The sequence below is a fragment of the Leguminivora glycinivorella genome, chromosome 22, assembly GCF_023078275.1.
Source record: "Leguminivora glycinivorella isolate SPB_JAAS2020 chromosome 22, LegGlyc_1.1, whole genome shotgun sequence".
Taxonomy (NCBI): Eukaryota; Metazoa; Arthropoda; class Insecta; order Lepidoptera; family Tortricidae; genus Leguminivora; species Leguminivora glycinivorella.
Window position 1 is genome coordinate 1,756,855 of NC_062992.1, and position 21,149 is coordinate 1,778,003.

General features: G+C 34.8%; 1 protein-coding gene across 1 annotated transcript; it reads left to right on the forward strand.

Annotated features, from left to right (window-relative positions):
* The first annotated feature begins 5,765 nt into the window (after positions 1–5,765).
* LOC125237655 (leech-derived tryptase inhibitor C-like) lies at positions 5,766–7,921 on the forward strand. The gene is made up of 3 exons (XM_048144784.1): positions 5,766–5,867; positions 6,555–6,675; positions 7,784–7,921. Exons 1-3 carry the CDS (start codon positions 5,852–5,854, stop codon positions 7,854–7,856), a joined length of 210 nt encoding a protein of 69 aa, XP_048000741.1. The 5' UTR covers positions 5,766–5,851; the 3' UTR covers positions 7,857–7,921.
* Positions 7,922–21,149: the final 13,228 nt, after the last annotated feature.

Sequence of the window (21,149 nt, forward strand, 5' to 3'; positions counted from 1 at the left end):
TACTTAATATGGCATAGAACAGCTACATTAGTTTAATGCAGTGTATTATTTATCTAAGCTATCTTAGGACCAAAAAAGAACAAGACTAATATTATCCAGTTTTGTAATAAAGAAACAATATTTGCTTAAAAACTATCTAATACTTTGGCAACAAATTCAAAGTTATTTTTTTAGTATTCGCCGCTGTCTGAATAGTCAGTAGGTTACGCATTCAGTCTTTAATTCTAGCAGGGAAATGCTTTCGTAGTATTATTATACTGCGGCGAGATGTAGGTAATTAAAAAAAACACTATGGTAATCAGGGTACGTACCCAAATGCACAAACGCTCACGATAATATCTATTTCGTAGCTATATATCTTTATCGCTCTTGCGTATTGCACCAGACTGCATTTTTGTCGGCGTCTGGCGTCGACGATTAATTGCCATTCAGCTACGCCGGCAGTAAACTTTAACAGTAGACTATACTAACATTTAGTGCGACAATAACAGGTGCGTTTCGCTAGCGAATGAGCGTTAGCGTTTGGTGACTTGGCTATGTACCCAGGTACTTAAAGCATTGACTATAATATTTCTAGGATTGAACTCATAATTAAGATTATTCTTATTTAACAGGTTTAAGACTAAATAACAATCTTCTGTTTTAAAATTGTCAAAAATATGAATCAACATAGTAGGTAGTCTTGACTACAGTTTGTATACGCGTCCTAACTTGCGTTTATAAATAAGTACTTAACTCTTAGTTATTCTTAAAACTTCTTTCTACTTTAGACTTAAAATTACTGTCGTATTAATATAGTCTACTATTCACAGTTGCTGATTAAAGTTTACGTGATTACCATTAGTGTTTTTAAATTTACTTAAACTACGAAAGCGTTTCCCTGCTAGAATTACATACTGAATGCGTAACTTATTGAGACAGCGGCGAGTACTAAAATAATAAATTTCCAAAATATTAGATAGTTTTTAAGCAAATGTTGTTTCTTTATTGCAAAACTGGATATAAAATAGTCTTGTTCTTTGTCTTTGCTAAATATTTAGATAAATATACACTGTAACACTAATGTGGCTATTCTATGCCATATTAACTACGTTTTGATACATTTTTCAAGTTTCTCAATTGTAAACTAAGCTAAAAACAGTTGCCATTTGTACCATTCCGGTTACATTTACGCCCCGAATTTGTATAAAAATCATCTAAGACCGTTATTTACGACCCTATCAACTCTAATTGTTCAAAAAAATCGTGGGTGTAAAGGACGTCCATAGCATTTTGACGTGTCCTTTACAACCATCTAACTTCTAAACCGTTTAGTTTATCACTACGGTTGCTACACTAGGTTAAGGATACTAAAAATCTACATATTTTTCTATATACGTCACAAATATAGGTCAAAAAACAAAAAAGATATAAACATTTTTCTAAAAAAAAAGTTGTTTTTTGCTTCTCCTGAAAACCTGCATTTTGTCCTTTACGCCAATTGAACCCAAAGGTATCGTATATGGCAGAGATGCGGTTGTGTTTTAAGTATGATGGCAATTTTTTGCCGCTACCGATTAAAGGGTTAATGGTGGTATAGGACATAAGGATTTCAAAGCCAAAAATCAAAGATGGCGGCTTAAATATATGGGATATCAGTCCTACCTCCGATATCGGGTCGGATAATGTGAAAACACACTAAGACTTACACGTTGTATTTTATACATACATACATACATACATACAATCACGCCTGTATCCCATAAAGGGGTAGGCAGAACACACGAAACTACTAAAGCTTCAGTGCCACTCTTGGCAAATAAGGGGTTGAAAGAAAACGAAACTGTGACAAAACACACTAAGACTTACACGTTGTATTTTATGAATTTGATAATTCAAAGTAGAGATGGGCCGAATATGGACTTTGCCGAATACGAATATTCGGCCGAACATTCGGTTCAGCTCTTATCGAACCGAACATTCGGCGGAATATTCGGTTACGCCATATTTTTAAGGGGATTCATTAAAATTATTAAATGATTGATAATCGTTACATATGTTAATACAACTATGTTTTTATGATTTAGTGGATAACTAAATTTAGTTAAAACAACTCTGAATTCTTCTCAACTCTTAAACTACAGTTTTTTTAACTAAAAAAAAAAACAATTGTATTTATATTTTGACGCATAGGTTTCTCTTTTTTAGCAGTTCCTTAAAAAACTACTAAAATAGGAGCTTATAATCCAATGGAATACGTAAGATCTTCATTAATTATTTACTTTGTTTATTCGGTAAATATTCGGCAATGCAACCGAATAATTCGGCCGAATACGAACAATTAAAAACTTGCCGAATATGCCGAATACCGAATATTTACCGAATATTCGGCCCATCTCTAATTCAAAGGCTGAAGCAGTAAAGACATTGTATTCATTTTAAGTATTCTAATATTATATAACGCTCAATATTCCTTAACGTAATTTAAAATTGTATTAACATATTTCGACATAATTATCTAATTTCGAATACTAATACAATAATTTTAATTTTAATATACCATATAATAATTATGTACCTAAATCAATTGTGACGTGCAATATGTAACAATATTATAAATAAACGAGTATGAGACACATGAATAATGTAAATTAAATTAAATTAAGACAAGATTATTCTTTATCGAAGAAACATAATAAATGCAGTAGGTATAGGTATTGTTATCACCAGTTGTGTTGACTCTTACTTTTTCAAGACTATTTTGTGCGTAAGGCTTTGCTTGCTGATCATTCTGTAATAGCTATAAATGGAAACTGTTTTGGCTTATGAGCAACGCGCATGTGACACTGCTGGAGTTGCAGGCGTCCATAGGTAACGGTGACCGCTTTCCATCAGTCGGACCGTATTGTTTGAAACTGACGTAGTATTTATTTATTTATTTAAACTTTATTGCACAGTAAAAAAAATGTACAAAAAGCGAACTTAATACCAAAAGCTCTACCAGCTAACCTTTGGGCCAAACAGAGATCAATAAGAGCTAATAGGTGCAAGAAATATAACAAATTGAATATCTACTTAATAAACCTAAATGGTTACATACATATTACACTATACAAACGTTTACAAAAATAAAACTACATAATACGAGTATACCTACTTACAAATTTACATAAATATACTTACATAATACATATACTATACATATATACATATTATATACCTGCCCTATAACTATTACGACGCTTGATTAAGAAACTTTTCTAAAATATTGTGCGCAACTTGATCCTGAGTATTCTATGTTTGTTTACCTTAATTTATTATGATGTGCTGTATGTTTCCCAAATAAATAAAAAATGTTTTCAAAATTAGATTCCAATTTTGCTTTAGCCCATGTTATCCAGAAACTAAATAGAGAGGACAAAAAAAATTGAAAAAAGTTTTTTTTAAATAAGTGTCATACGATCATGCGAGATTGAAATCGAACGAGTTCAATATTTTGATTTTTATTAAAAAAATGTGTATATTTATAAGGTAGTTTAAATAATTCCCAAAATTCTCAAACACCTGGCAAAATACAGCGTATGTTTTCCATACACGCGAATATCTTAGGAGCTAAGGAGCCTCATAAACGGTTTTTTTTAAATATATGAGATATATTTTTTTTATACATTCAGGACGCAATGTATTATGTCCACATCAATTAGCGTACCTACCTACACGTGATTACGACATGAGGTTTATGTCAAATTAAGGATGGCGTACGTTGCAGCTTGGCCAGATTAAAAAAAAAACACTCTTAATTAATAACACTTTTTAACAAAATTATTATATACGCTATAACTGGATACATTATTCGCCCGTATGAAATCCACACGCTGTATAAAAGTATCAAAAGATAAGCAACCTACTTGCAGTGACACCCGTTATGTTAATTGAAATGTTATATTTTTGCATACTTGCACGAAACTCGAACTTTAATATCATTATTCGCGTTCAAACGTTAATTAAAACCGAAATAAATTACACATATGAAAGAAAAAGTGACCAGTGGTTCGTTTCCAGCCTCAGGCACCAGAGGACTTGGTCACTTTTAAACTCATAATTTAAACGTATTTGGATATAAAAAGCGCCTATTTGTTGTCAGTGGATTTATTATTAATTCCAAGTAAAGTATGTAATACTTTTCTGATTCCAGAAGAAAATGCGCCCACGAGGAGTTTGCCTATGATGGAAGATGAAAATAAACAGCAATAACCTGAATGTAACAGAAATTCACATAATTCGAATATTAAACTTTTCAACTACTTAAATATTTTCGAAGTGAAACTTCTAATGAGACTTCGAACTGACAGTGTCAAACGTTTAACGTTCAGCGTTGTCAACTCGAATTTTGAAAAACAAAACATTACGAAGTTTCACTTCTTCTGCGCGGACGCACAATTTTTTTGTATAATTAAAAATCTTAAGTATATCGTCTATGTAGTATATATATGTCGGAGACAGACCGGATATTGGCACGGATAGTCAATTGTAGCGAAGCGCGCGAAGAGTTGCAGCTGGACAGCTGACGTCACAACCAACCAGTTGTCCACCTAACGAGTTGTCCCCACTTCGTGCGCTAGGACGGAGCCGGGATACCTGAGACCCAGCACTCTCTGGCGGACCACGCTAGAGACAAGAAGTCTTAGAGCTACCTCGGAACTGTCCACGCTATAATTGTTCTAAATCAAGTTGTTAACCCATCAGTTATTGTAAAATTAAGTGTGTAAAATAAATCGTTGATTACTATCGTTGTCGTCTCAATCCTCGATGACCCAGCAACGCCCTGATGTCTGAAAATGGTGCCAATCCTGACCTATCCCCGTCATAATATATGTATATAGTGTAATAATTTAGGTAACTATAATAAAAAGGTACAACAATTGTTGATTTATTTATGTTTACATATTTGAATACATTAAAATAATATGAAAAAGACGTAAGCATTCATTATTTTTTCAATCATAATATTTTCAATAAATACGTAGACTTCGCAAACAAAGAAATTGTAAACTCTTTTCATTTAACACTGTGCAATATTATAACAGCTGCCTTTTTAGGGTTTCGCATACTGTTAAAATAATTACAATTTTTCATTGTTCTGTAATCCGACCTCTCAAATTATATATTATAAGCTATATCCAAATCAACGGTTATGAGAAGCGTGCCGATATGAGACCTGAAGATATCGCAACATGACAGTAAAGACATATGTAACTCCGTATAGACGGATAAAGTCTAAGAAAAAAACGTACCTCAAAACCTTACAGAAAAAGGTACGCTGACCTAGATGGCGATACACCTTATGCAACAAACGTCTATAACAGATGCCAATGCCAATGATGTTGATGTATACGTATACCGCTTAATGTTGTCGGTTATAACAATTTGGTGCAAAATGATCTGGCCTGATAAAAATAAATTAAATCCATTTGTGAAAATGTAACGTACTTATACAGTGAGCTTCAAAAGTGCATGGCGAATTCATCATAATTTTGCAGCTCACTATTCATAGTACACACAAAAGACTATACACACTGGTGTTGCGAGTGTCCATGGGTGGCGTTGATCGCTTACCAACTCATAAAAACAATCATAATAGTCTGGTTGTTTGCCTCCTATCTCATTAAAAAACCTATTACAGAACCTTTGAAACGCAAGGATGGATATATTTATATAATTTCCTTCTTGTTTTTTTTTTTATTTTATTGTGATACTTTTTAATAATAACACGTAAGTGAGACATGCGACATTAGTTTAGCTGTATCATAGTTAGCAACGTCTTTGAAAAATACATTTATAAATAATATTAATTTATTTTTTTGTTGCTACCATGAAATTAATTTATCGTAAGTATAGTCATGAAATTTATTTTAAATTCTTCGCTTTTTTTTTACAAATTAGTTTTTTTTTTTTAAATATATAATACATATTTTTCAATTAAAGGAAAAATGGAAAAAAGGAACCTGTGACCACCGTTTTGACGGAGCCATCTCTCTCACCAATTGAGCCACGGAGGCCTGCTGGATAAGCCTATGGCCTAAGGCGTTTAAGAATTGAGGAAAGGCATGGATAAATTCGCAAACATACAGCAGGCCTCCGTGCCTCAGTTGGTGAGAGCGATGGCTGTCACAGGTTTGAGTCCTGCCGGAGGTGCGAATTTTTCCATTTTTCCTACATACATACATACATATAATCACGCCTCTATCCCATAAAGGGGCAGGCAGAGCACATGAACTACTAAGTTTCAGTGCCACTCTTGGCAAAAAGGGGTTGAAAGAAATTCGAATTGTGACATTGCAGTGACAGGTTGCCAGCCTCTCGCCTACGCCACAATTTAACCCATATCCCTCAGTCGACTTCACCCACGGGAAGAAAGGGGGTGGTGAAATTCTTAACCCGTCACCACACGGGCCATTTTTCCTTTAATTTAAAAATATAAATGAATTTTTAAATCACTATTGATTAGACTTATATTGACCGGGATATAGACCGTGATTATTACTATTGATTATTTTTTACCTTTGATATTTCAGTAATTGTCTTCATTGCCAGTCTGGCGGCCATCTTTGTTTACGCAGAAGCCAGTTGCCAGTGTCCCCAAGATTACCTACCAGTTTGCTCAGCCAGCAACCGCACTTATAGCAATAATTGTTCGTAAGTGACCAACATGATACTCTAAGATTTCTTCTAGATATTAGAGTAGAACAAGGTGAGTTGTGACGGAGGCGAGTTGTGACAGCATCGATTTTTGGGAATCGCGCGTTTGCTTGAAAACTTGAACTAAAAACACCTGCCCTGTTGCAAGCGGGCATTTTCGCCCAAAAAGATTCAAAAACTTTTTCTTCTTAAATAGTTATATTAAATGTTTTCCATACTCAGAATCACGAGCGCTTTCTAACCTACTACGTAAAAAAAAGCGTGTCAAATTTAATTTTTTCAATTCGTTACTATTTTTGAAACACTTTGTACAGCGGTTACAAAATGGAAAGAATGCAAAATAATAGAAAAATTGTGACCATTTTTTTGTCTCTTGTTTTTTGTCCTAGATCGAAAGGGCTCGTGATTCTAAGTAGGAAAAACATAAAATTTACCTACCTTAGAAAAAATATTTTTGGTGATTTTTCTCGCGAAAATGCCCAGAGGCGAGTTGTGACTACATCGATTTTTGGGCATCGCGCGTTCACTGAGAGAAAATACAACCAGTTTTCATGTTCGTTCAACAAGTTTTTTGGTTAAAATAGCGCCTACGTGCTCTTTGGTTCAAACAACAAGCTACTTGTCATTTGAATCGGCAATATTTTTGAATCAACAAGTCGATTTTATAAAAACAACCTGACACATATTGTTTTAAACATACGTTTGGCTGATTCAAACGGATAAACCGCAACAAGTCGAACTTGTTAAATTCACAATGCAAATTTCTCTCAGTGTTTGCTTGAAGATTTGAACTAAAAACAATTTTTCGATCCTGATAAGAGAAAAATAATATCCCAAGATTTCCTCTCATTTTTCAAACCTTCTATTTCGTTACCACCATAAAAAATGTATGAAAAGATGGTAACGAAATGGGAAAAAACCTTGGGACACTCATTTTCTCCTATAAGGATTGAAAAAGCTCGCGATTCTGTGTGTAAACAACATAAAAATTTACAAGTCCAAAAAAAAAGTGAGGGGGACAACCTTGAAAAAAAAATGGCATGGGTGCGTGCCGCAAAAGTAATTTTGTTTTGTTTCGCTTGTGACTTTTTATTTTATGTTTCAGGCGAGGTTGTGCCGGTGACCCGTACGCTCATGCCGGCACATGCGACGGATCTGGAGGTTACTCCGATTACTAAACACATTTTTTTTATACAAGGTGCTCGCGAGGAACCCGCATAACTTGAACCACGCGTTTCTGAGGCAAAAAGAAAGAAAAAATGTTATATGAATTTTAAAATTTTTCGCCAAAAAAAATATTTTTTTTTTCTTTTTACTTTTTTGGACGTATTTTCACATAAATCTTTTTTTTTTTCCATAAAGTTGGCAATTAAAATGAGTTCCTTCATTTATTTTTCTAAAAACCAAATTATTTGGAAGTTTTTCTTGTCACATTTTGACATCTATCAATGACTACTGTGAGACTATGCTCCACAATTGCGCATCAGCGCCGTTAAGAAACCTTTTCTACTGAGTAACAATACGGAAATGTTTTTTTTTAAATTGGCAATAACTCTGAAACTAGACGAAATCTAGAAAAGTTTATATGACATTTTAGTCTTAAAATGTGACCAAGAATATGCCGTTAAAGTTATATGGGTTCCTCGCGAGCACCTTGTATAGCCTATAATGTGTCCCACTGCTGGGCAAAGCTCCCCTGTTTTCCGCCACTCCTCGCGACTCTGTGCATGCTCTCGCCAGGCGCCAAAAAATGAGTCCAGGTCTTTCCGCCATCTCATCTTTGGTCTACCTCGGCCTCTGGTAATTTGTGGCGCCCATTCGGTCGCTACTTTGGCCCATTTCTCTGGATGCATCCGACAGACGTGTCCCACCAAATCCCACTTCAGCTTGGCTGCCTTTCACACCAACTATGGCTTTAAAAAGTTGTCAAATGATGTAAAGCCCGACCTGTAGCACAACTCGCCTTGTCGCGCGCGAGACCATACTTGAAGTCGCGCTTGTACACTGAGAGAAATTTGCATTGTGAATTTAACAAGTTCGACTTGTTGCGGTTTATCCGTTTGAATCAGCCAAACGTATGTTTAAAACAATACTGCCGTCCTAAGGTAAAAGGCAGCTATTCGACATTTTGCCGAAATTGACTTATTGTAATATTCGTAATGTACAGGTTAAGCTGCATCGACCACTTTTTTCCGTTTTTCGATATGTTGCCTAGTTTCCGAGAAAATTTCTCTAAAAAGGCAGTATTTGCACTAATTTTCCAAGATTTCCTAGCCAAAAAAGCAGCTATTTAACAAAACTAAGCTAAATCAACGTATATGCAGATATACGTTTTTTTACGCTCTGGTTAGGTTGACATGTTATCCAGTATTACTAGCCTAAAAGTACGTAAAAGTGAAAAACTAGGCTAAAAATACGTACAAGACGTTATACGTAGTTTTAGCGTAGGATTTTGATCAATTTTTTAAACTGATACTAGTCTAAAAAAGCGTATATACATTTTTTCTGTAAAAAATGTCAAATACGTCATTTAAGCCTAGTATCGCTCGATTGTTTTACAACACAATATTAGTCTATAAAAACGAATAAGTGTTATACGTTCTTCTTATTTTGTATGGGTGTCATATTAAACGTAAAAAAACTTTTAAAATGAGTGAAAGTGCTGCAAACTAGCCTATAAAACAGTATATGCTCCAACCTTTGTCAATCCACCCGCCAGCCGAAAGATACTTTATGCTATGGAAAAGCCATCAGTGACGAGCTGCGAGCACCGGCGCAGCTTGTGGCTGACAGTACGAGAGCGCAGCTGGCTTTTTCGCGCGAAATATTGATCGAAACCAAACGAAGTTAGGAAAAATACTGAATGATTGCATTTTTGATACGTTTTAACAATAATAACTATTGTTTACATTTCCTACATCATTTCTATTGTCATTTTTATTCGAGATACAAACATTTAACTCGATTTTCAGATATTATTTCTCGAAAGCAAATACGTCTTTTTAGCGTAGTTTGCGGTGGGAAAGTTGTTCGTATATAGTTTTTTTTTGCAGCAAACACTATATGAGGTATATTAATATTCCACGGTTTAAGTATTTAACGTTATCCTTTTTGGTTTAATTTACAGTAAAACAAGTAAATAATTTGCAATTAATGAATGAGAACGTTAGAGATGAATGTTGATATAGAGAGGGAGGGGTAAATCCAAACAACGATGAATGGATTATGTGAAATAGGATATTAGAAAGAAAGAAATGAGTGTTGAGATGACGAAAGAGGAGAATGAAAGAGGAAGACCTGTTCTACCTACCCCACATAAAATGAGATAAGGGTATGAGGAATAAGAAGGAGAAGTATTGGCAGTAGTCTCCATTTTCAACTATGTTTTATTTTACAAACATGGAATATTAATATGAATATAATAGGAAATTGAATATGAAAATAACCATATTTTTGATAACCAGTATCAAAAAGCATAGGCATGTTCGTGTGAAAGTTAGGCCTTTATAATAAACGTACGGGGTCATCTGCCACTGTTTCCAGAAAATCCATTAAATGACTATTTTGTTGTAGTCGAATTCAATTTATAACTAATTATTTTGATTGACTTTGATTTTGATACTCTCTATAAACTTTTGGATCGCAATTTTTGTATTGTAGCATTGTTGAAGATTTTTATGGTTACTAATCCAGTCATTTCTGAATTGCTCGATGTTATCTGTTTCTTAGCTTAATTCATTTCAGGGTAGTTCGACGGATTTAATGTTTTCGCAACAAACTCGACATCATTCTCTTTATACCAGACCGGTACTTGGCGAGCGTAGTGAAAAGCAGCTTAATCAGACCAGAAGAATATTTGATCCCTGTACTTTCATATACTTAAGCAGAACCTGCTTATGAAGGCATTCCTTCTTGTAAATCTAGGAATGTAAGTTTCCTTAAACAAAAAACGAATGGACAAATTGCTTGACAAACCACTTTTTGCCCAAATTTTTCGTAAAAAATCATTTTATCGTAGGTATTTGAACCCTATCAGAGGTTGAGGTACCTCTTGGTCGTTTAACTTCCGAGCTCAAGTTTTGACGGGAGATTCCTGAGTTTGGATGCGTTTTGGATGTATTTGTTTCATGTATATAACCAGCCGCAGTGAATGACGCTCTTTAGCTTACTGAACTATTACTACATATTCGCACAATCTCTAATAGAAATTGGTAAAATTGTTTTTTGTTTGCAAACTGTTCGTCACATAATAATTATATTATCTTTTTCTCTAAATTTTTTTATAGAAAAGAGCCAGGTTTTTGGAGCGACCATGAAATTCTTCTAAACTGTATGTATAATTCATGCGAAACCATTTGGTAGTAGGTAGTGTAAACTGCTTTCTAACTCACATCTTGTGCGGCCAATTTCATAGTCATCCAAATCCTTTGCAGATAGATTGGTCACAATTAAAACCCGTTGTTGTTCTACCTCTCATCTTGGCATTAAAATTACATAATTATAATTTATTTTGCCTCCAATTCTCAGAAGTGACGCGATAGATTGACATATGACATATGATATAAAAATTGACCTTTTTTTCAAAGCAAAATAACAAATTGACCTTTTTTATCATTACTTACTAACTTGTTTCCATTAGCAACGTAAGAAAGTTTCCACAAAACTCCGAATTAGTACACGTATGTTTAGTATACAGACGGCACTCTTATCATCTAGGCTTTGAGGAAAAATGACGATTAGATACTAATAATTGACTACTTACTGACTAATTTAAAAGAGCAGGTATTATTGTGTACTGTAAAAGTTTATTATATTATATTTATCACTATCCAAAAAGTTTTTTTTTTAAGTAAATAGGGACAGAATGGCGTTTTCTTGTTTCTTTAATACATACGTTTTTAAACGACGTAAATATTTGCATTTTGTTCCAATTTCTTCCAAATATACTAATCTATAAAGCCGTATATACGATTTTTTTGATAGTATGCGTTCTTTTAGACTAGCAGTACAGTCGAAAATCTGGAAAACTCACTAGGATACTAATTAAAAAGGCCGAATAACTACGATACTGCCTTTAACTTAGAATCTCGAGTGCTAGATGGGCATTGTTGCTAAGCAATAAGATAGTATGTGATTATATACGGCGTTATAGCCTAGTTTAAGAGAAAATCCTAGATTAGAACACCGTATAAAGCATGTTTTACCGCTTTCTTGACTAGTAATATCTACCATTTTTGAAGCTTAATACTATGCAAAAAGGCTTTTATCGAATTAAAAAAAAACCAGTCGCTGTACAAACACACAAATAATGTCTAAAATAAGTAAACACTTATACCTACTATATACAAAAAGAAATAATGAAAAAAGTTAATCCGTTTTGTAGAAATTCAAAAAAGAAGGTTTTTTGCGATTATCTCAAAACTAGCTTTTGTCGAATAGCTGCCTTTTACCTTAGGACGGCAGAATATGTGTCAGGTTGTTTTTATAAAATCGACTTGTTCATTCAAATATATTGCCGATTCAAATGACAAGTAGCTTGTTGTTTGAACCAAAGAGCACGTAGGCGCTATTTTAACCAAAAAACTTGTTAAACGAACATGAAAACTGGTTGTATTTTCTCTCAGTGTATGGACTCGCGCGCGAGAAGGCAACTTGTGCTAAAGGGTCTGAAATATATGCGCCATGTTGCGGATTTTAATTGCACTATTTTCTTAATACTACCATAAATTAAATATAACAAGATCATACCATCCCATACATTAAAATGCGACCGCCTAAGACCGCGCTTACACTCCACCACACATAGATGGCGCCACAAAAAAAATGTCTTGTAGCTTTCGATTATACTTGTAGATGGCGTTAAGTGTCACTTTTGACAAGATTTACGGCTCGGAATTGACACTTAATGCCAATCTACAAATAATCGGTGGCAACAAGGCATTTTTTTGTGGCGCCATCTATGTGTAGTGGAGTGTAAGCGCGTTCGAAGGCGGTCGCATTTTAATGTATGGGATGGTATGATCTTGTTATATTTAATTTATGATACTACTTATATACTGAACTGTCACTGTTATAGTCATAATATATTTCTGATCTAAAAATGAACCTAACACATTTTTTAAAGTTGTTTATTAACTTGCAATAATATAATGTAAAATGTTTGTATGTAATTTCCCGTAAATAAAAGGTTGTAATGAAAAAACGCGTTTCCTTGGCTTAACTTTATGCGTGGGAATAACTAATTTACCTACTTTTAAATGAAATTAAGAACCGGTTCGGTTGGAACTTTATTGCAAAGCCGTAATTTAACTGTCAAGGCTATACAGAGAGAGATAATCGTAACCCAAAAGGGTAAGGACCGATTAGCGAAAACAGGTTTCAAAATAAAAATCTTACCGCTATACCTCGATGTTTATAAACAAAAGACAGATCAATTCGAACCTTCCATATATCCGAATGATATCTCAATCTGATTCGGCCTGATGATGATGTACTTATTCGGCTTGATTGCTGTACATGCCTGTTCAACAAAAAAAAGAAGCTGAAATATTGAAGCTGAGTTATGTTACTCATACAATACTCATCAACCCAAAAATAGGCACAGAATAGGGATCACGACTGCATGAAAAAATGGCATTCTGTTCAGTCCGTCAGTTAGATCGTCCAAAAATACTGAACACTTATTTTTCGCTTTATCTAATTACATAATGAAAAAATAAAAAGATATAGAGCATCAAAGTGCCGGAGTCGGGGCTTAATGTGACGTCACTTCTAAGTAAAAATTGTACGCCTAGCGTTACGTCACGCGAAACTTTAATGCACTGTAACGTCGTCATTTTTCGTTTACGAGAAAATAGTACTTTATGCAACAAGCGTTTAAAGGAGGTCAAAAAAGACGAGTGGCGTGGGTAGCAATTTGAGGCGAAGCCGAAAATTGTTAATAAAGACGCCACGAGTATTTTTTGACTCAGTTAAACACCCTTGCATACAATACTTTTTCTACGACCATGCACTTAGTATTTAATAGTTTTCTAGAAGAACTTTAGTAAAATTCACACTGTTTCCTGTATTTTGACGCAAAGGTTTGACTGTCAGCGCAGCTGCCCAAAGCCATCCCGCGCAGGCGCGCAGTATCGTTATAACAATGCGCTGCCATGGTTACAGAGTCAAACAATATTCTTATGTAGGGTTTTAAAGATCAATGCACGACCCTGTAAATGGCGAATAACAGTTCGGGAGTAGAAAAAGTAAAAAATATGTGTCTTAAGTTTTTTAACCTCCTGGATCCCCCGGTCCTCACTTGAGGACATAAGATCAAAATAAATCTCTTGTGAAATGTCAAAGCAGCACAACAAGTTTGTAGGCATAGAACGTTACCGAACGAAACTGTCAACCAAATAAAACAGACACCTGGCCTCAGATGGCCCATCAGCGATCAGTGCGGCTTTGACATTTGTCACTATCGGCTACACGGTGTCCCGCGGTAAGTAAATCCGAATTTATCTCGTTGAAAGTCTAATTATATATTTTTATTTGGTTTTAATTAATAAATATATAATGTATTTCATATACCAGTAAGTAAATTTCATCCATATAGTTAAAAAACTTTGGTTTTATATAGCTCTGAAGTTTATGTACTCGTGTGAGTACTAGCGGATTTAAACAAGTAAGCTATGTTCTCGGACGAGTACAACCGGTCTCAATAATGTAATATTTTTTATTTCACATAAAAGTTGATTACATTTTAATTCCGATTTTCAGGCTTAAAAAACTGTCGAATAGAGGAAAGAAGAAGATATATATCAGAAGTTATCAGATAGAATAAAATTGTATTAGAGCTAAACACCGTCAGCTGTGATGAAGAAGATGTTTCTGAGGGTGAACTGGCTCCAAGAGATAAAGAGACGAAGATGGAGATTGCACATGCATCTTCTTCATTTAGACTTCATCAGCAAAATGGCTCGTCATATGCCTATGATGACTGAAAAGCAAACAAGGATGCCTTCAAACTGGAAAAAGAGTAAAACCACATGCTCTAAATTATAGCTAGAGCATTTGGTACTACTTCTTTGGGTATCCGTGTCTAACTATTCAGAAAATAATATTCAGAGAAACTGTTATGTATACTGAATTCCATACCAAACAACAGTCAATAAGTCTTATTATTTTTTATTGTTAATAAAATTAAGATACAAAATAATTATCTTCACTAGTCACTGATACCGAAAAACACATGTACTAAAAACTAAATTTGAATGTAAGAGCAAAGTCCTAATCAATGTAAGACTGAGAATTTAAGTTACTTAATTAAAGCTTAATCTATAAGGTAGGATAAAAATGTCCTATGAAATCTAAAACTGAAGATTAAAGTTAGGTACTGAATTAAAACTAAACTATATGTTAAGATAATATAAAAATTTCCTAAGAAATGTCAGCCATAAAATGTTATTTATTTAGTAAGGAAAATTGTTACTGTAATTTCTAGTTTAGTTTTCATTCAAGTAATTTGCTTAATATGCAACTTACGTACCTTTTTTACACATGTACTAATAGTACCTACACAATTTATTCCAGAAGAGTTTAGTATCAAACCAAAATTTTATTTTTTGCCTGTACTATTAAGTACCTACAGAAGTATTTTTTTGTGTTTATTATGCAAGATTCATAGAATTTCGGTTTATTTCAGACTGAAATAATTTAGTTTTAAAATAATAAGTATTTTTTATATTTTTTTATATAATTAAAGTTGATTTCTGTAGTATTTTGTTTTATTTGTTTGGTGTCTCGAGTGAGGACAAAGTCCCCATGTACTCGCCTGAGCCCATAAGGAAAAATCGAGGGGAAAACACTATGATTTTTTTTACTATTTTTCCTACGTTACTGGTTACTTATTAAATCGATTTTTCAAAAAAGAATACAGTTTTTCCAGACTTAATACCTTCAGGATCCAGGAGGATAATAATCTACTGACGGACTAAATATTTTTTTTAGTCTTCTCTCCTATTGTCAATATTAATGCGGTGAAATAGGCCACTGTCAGTTATACGGCGCTGTCACTTCTTGCTTTTATACCGATACATTACGCCTAAATTATAATCAACGCGCAACGGGCCCCTTTTAAAGCTATAAAATACAGCCGATCTAGCCAAGCGAAAATCGCTGACGCTACGTAGCGATTGAAACGCAGATAGGGTGAGCTGGCTACGATACACTTACGAAGCGAAGCTTGTGACGTTGGGCTACGGCAGTAGGTAGACTAGGTAGTAAATGAAATAACTCAGACGACAGTGTATCTTCGAATTGTCCTACAAATCTGCGTTCGCATCAACTTGACATTTGGTACCTTCCCTTCATTTCCTATTTGGACGAGTTTATTGTTACTATTCCGTATAAAACCTCAGTAGAGTGTTTGTGTATGACAGTTATAGGAAGCAACTCAACATGAAGTTTTATATCGGTGAGTTATATCAGTTATAATTATAATGTTCAATTATTATTTTCACCACACCAACTCTTATTTGATATTTGCCAGCCGCTTTTCGGTGAAGGAAAACATCGTGAGGAAACCGGACTAATTCCAATAAGGTATAGTTTACCCTTCGGGTTGGAAGGTCAGATGGCAGTCGCTTTCGTAAAAACTAGTGCCTACGCCAAATCTTGGAATTAGTTGTCAAAGCGGACCGCAGGCTCCCATGAGCCGTGGCGAATGCCGGGATAACGCAAGGAGGATGACGATGACCGTAGTATTTGTAATGAAAATAAAGAGGACTTTAAATGACAATAAGGCTAAAATTCATGCAACCCAGGTGTTCTACTGCTGGTGGTACTGGTAGCGCAGGTGAGCGCGCAATTCGCCTGCTTCTGCGCAGAATATCAAGACCCCGTCTGCTCCATCAATGGGATCACTTATGGAAATGACTGCAAGTAAGTTCGAATCCACAGACTTGCATCGGACACATGACATTCTATTATAATTTACTTGTATTTAGAAATTCAGTCACAAAAGTGCGTGCATCCATCGGCGTCCTGGGTACCGTCACATCAGTGGACGAAATGCTATGTTATATACCGTGTTTTTTTTGTTTTCCGTTAAATTCGACACGTAGTTCATTCATTATCAGGAATCACCCTGTATATCGCAGTATATCCCTGTGTATCCTGGTGCGCAGGGTGCGCGTCAGCCCCAACAGCATCCTACAAATGATAGCGGGCAGGGTTGACTGTCCCTATTTAGCGCACTGCGAGGGATTGCATTCCCCAATGAGTGTTGTGTTGTTTTAAATTTAATATTGTATGCACTAACCCCTTAGTTTGTAAGTCCTACTAATAACATATGTGTCCATGGTTGCACGAAATAAAAATATTCATTCATTCATTCATTCATATAACTTTTAGTTAAATTCGCAAAAAAAAAATTCATCATTTTCATACATAATAAACTAATTTATTAGTGTGAGAGACCCTTAAGAATAACATTCAAGTTAGTGTCAAGAAGTGATTGACGGCACATGTCAATACAAACAACTTTAGGAATTGGTAAAGGCTGTCACACACGTGTTCAGTAACTATCTTTACTTTATTAATAACTCGGTAACCGTAAGAGTTAACACGCTGGTTTCATATAGAAATTAATTGTATTTGATCTAAAGAACCTTCCCTTAAAGTTAACGGGATTCAATAAAAACAGGGTGTATATGCGTCCAATGCCTATAATAATGGATATCCTAGCTTAAGACGATACGGTAGGGGTCAATTCTCCATACAAACGCTCTCGACTATTACCTCCCTGGTTTTTGAAGATAGAGCAATGATTTTTTCAACACAGATTGTTATTATTTTTATCTGTGTCGGACCGTTTTGATTTTTTTGATATTCTGCTTTTTAAAGACTCTAGAGCCAATCAAAAATTAAAAAAAACGGACTTTTTCATTGTGGCGCAAAAAAAGGTGTGATACTCAAGATTGGTAACAATTAACCAAAAAAGCTAAACGGTCCGACATAGATTATTTCATTGTTATTCAGATTCTCAAATTTCGTTCCGATTGATTAAGTTTTGAAGGAGGAAAGAGTCGAGAGCGGAACCTCGATTTTAAAGATTTTTGTAAAATATCTTTTGACTGAATTGTTCTTAATGTACAATTTTTTTTTTGATAAATCTAGTTAATAACACTTGTATATTTAACTAAAATTCCCAAGTTGAAAGGGGGGCTCCTTTCCATTTTAGCATTTTCGCTACCGTATCCTCTTATGTATAAGGCCTGAGTGGATGCATAGAGCGGAACGTTCGGTGAAGCGTTCCTACATCCTATAAGCGTGTAGCAGAGCGGGGCGTGCGGCGTGCATGTCAAATAAATAAAATAAATAAATATTATAGGACATTCTTACACAGATTGACTGAGGCCCACGGTAAGCTCAAGAAGGCTTGTGTTATGGGTATACTCAGACAACGATATATATAATATATAAATACTTATATACATAGAAAACACCCATGACTCAGGAACAAATATCTGTGCTCATCACACAGATAAATGCCCTTACCGGGATTCGAACCCGGGACCCGAAACAATTGAAACTCAGTGTCCTGAGTCGACACTGCATAGAGCAGACGCACGGTCGCTCGCCCCGCTACGCGCCCCGCCGTACCAAACGCTTCGAGCGTCAACTCAGGTCATCATCAGACGACGCAAGAACTTGCATGATATCTTAGACGAATTGCAGACTAATGCTAACTAAAATCGTATAAGGGCCCTTAATGTAGTGAAACCCACATGTTACATTTTTTCAGAAAAAAATGTTTTTTTTTTTTCCGCACTAGTTCGCAAATTACAACATTTCTTGTTAATCGCGAATTCAAAATGCCATCATGTACTGAAAAATGTCGTACGAGACACGTGCGTGAGTTCCTTTGGTTGTGTTTTAATTTATAGCCAAACGTTACGATTTTTTTTTCACACTTATGTACTATTTTGTACTCAAATACTTACATTCAAAATTCATTTTAATTGCAGGAGATCGTGCTTCAACGATCCGCTCCTACACAGAGGCCCGTGTTACTTCAGGTTCTACCCCTACATCAAGAAATAATTGCCGACACAATTTACAGCTCACTTAAAAGGAGACCATTTGTATCAATAAATATTTCCATACACAGCTCTATTTTCATTGTTCTTTAGTGGATTCGTAACATCATCAGACCACCCAAAGGCCGTCCACTACTGAACCTTCATGTTGAACCTCTATAAACCGTGTTTTTTTCTTGTTTCGACACGTTGTTAGGTTCATTATCAAGAACCACCCTGTATATCACTTTTAATTAAATTCGCGAAAAAAAATGTTCATAGTTTTCATACATAATAAATGAATTAATCAATGTGAGAGACCCGATTCAAGTTACTGTCAAGTGACGGCACATGTCAAAACAAATAACATTAGGAAGTGGTAAAGGCACACACGTGTGCAGTAATTTTTATTTTATTTTTTTTACTTGCTAGTCCGTCCTAGTCAAATGTCCACCACGGATTCGTATAACTAAGATATTTCAACAAGATATGTAAAGACTTATATTGACCGGGATATAGACCGTGATTACCTTTTTGATTTTTGTCGAGCTCCCGATATTTCGACGCAGTTGCATGCATCATGATCACGGAAAACTGACGAAGCCGTGATCATGATGCATGCAACTGCGTCGAAATATCGGGAGCTCGACAAAAATCAAAAAGGTAATCACGGTCTATATCCCGGTCAATATAAGTCTAATGAAAATAATCGTGAATCATTCAAAACTCTTATAAGATATGTAAAGTTTTTTTTATTATTATAAATGGGCTTACTCTTGGCCACAGACTAGCCAAGGGCAAAGACGTGGCCTAAGATGGAGTGAATTTTGAAATTGCAGCGAAATTACTAAAATGTGTAATTATGTATGTACCTATATTTTTGTGTTGTGTAAATAATTTCTGTTTTCACTTGTCACGAATAAATGATTTCTATTCTATTCTATTCTATTCTAAAATTAGTTTAAGATGTCATTGAAAATTAAGAATATTTCATAGCAAAAGGACCACAAGGTTATTTCGTGTCGTTAGCATTTTGATCCCTTTTTTGTGCGACTGGTTCAACTTAAGTAAGTAGGATAATTTGAAAAGTCACGTTCTTTACTTTGCAAATCAGGTTCCAGATTAAATTATGTTTTTCTAACCTTTTTTGGGATTTTACGTTGATTACGGAATCCTAAGTGGATTGAACGCAGGTATGTATAGTTGTTTTCTGTATTGAAGTGTACATGTGCAATAAAGAGTAATTAATTGATAGTTAAAAGGGTATTGTGGTTATAAATCCTAACCCATTAAAATGCAAGATGATAAAAACTCTTCATAGTTTACTGTCACTGAAAAACTAGAGCTTTTAGAAATAAGGAAAGAAAGAAAAAAAAATATTTATCTTATACTTTTAAACGAGCAATTCTTGTATATTTATTTATTTATTTATTTATATATATATTTATTTACACTGACGATCTCGGAAACCGCTCTAACGATTTCGCAGAAATTTGTTATGTGGGGGTTTTTGGGGGTGAAAAATCGGTCTAACTTATCCTTAGGTCCCGGAAAACGCGAATTTTCGAGTTTTCATGCGTTTTTCTTCGCGCGCCATCTCGTGTGCAGTAGTTGTACTGTTAAGACAGAATTCTTTCGGTCGATGTAAGTACTATTTATTGCAAACACTAGATGGCGACACAGGTCAAGGCTAAAACGAATAGAAAAATACACTATTTGAGTTTTTGTGGCGAAATGCGCGCCATCTCGTGTGGAGTAGTTGATTTGTTAAGGCTGAGAATTCTTTCGCTCGATGTAGGTACTATTCATTTTTGAACTAGATGGCGACACATGTCAAGGATACGAAACAGAACCGAGCGAAGCTCGGTTGCCCAGATATTTGGTATAAAAAACATACAACACAATACATAAAAAAACAAGTGAACCGGTTTTACTAACTTAAATTGCAGCAATATATATATATATAGTATATTGGAATGATATAAGGTACAGCGGGGCAATTTTTTTTATTTATTTTTTATCATATTTTCGCCTTCCATTACCGGGGTGATACATTATTCAGGCTTCGTGGTTTAATTAAACTGCTATTTGTGATACATCGCTGTCGCGGAAATGACTGAATATGCATGACCTATATTTAAAAATAATGGATATTTTAATGTAGAAGCGAAATCTCGGCCAAGTACAGTCAGCAACGAAGATATGACTGCCAAAGTGCAAAAAAAATTGTGTATTATTTTACTGAAAAAGCCAATTGGTAAAAACTCAAAGTGAGAAATACGAGTATTTGTTGTTTTTGGCTTCTACCGACATAGATTTGGTGAAACCAAAGAGGATCGAGTATTTAGAGAGTTACACGTGTTCTTATCTCTAGATCTAGTTTTTCGACGAGTTGTCAACATGACAGCT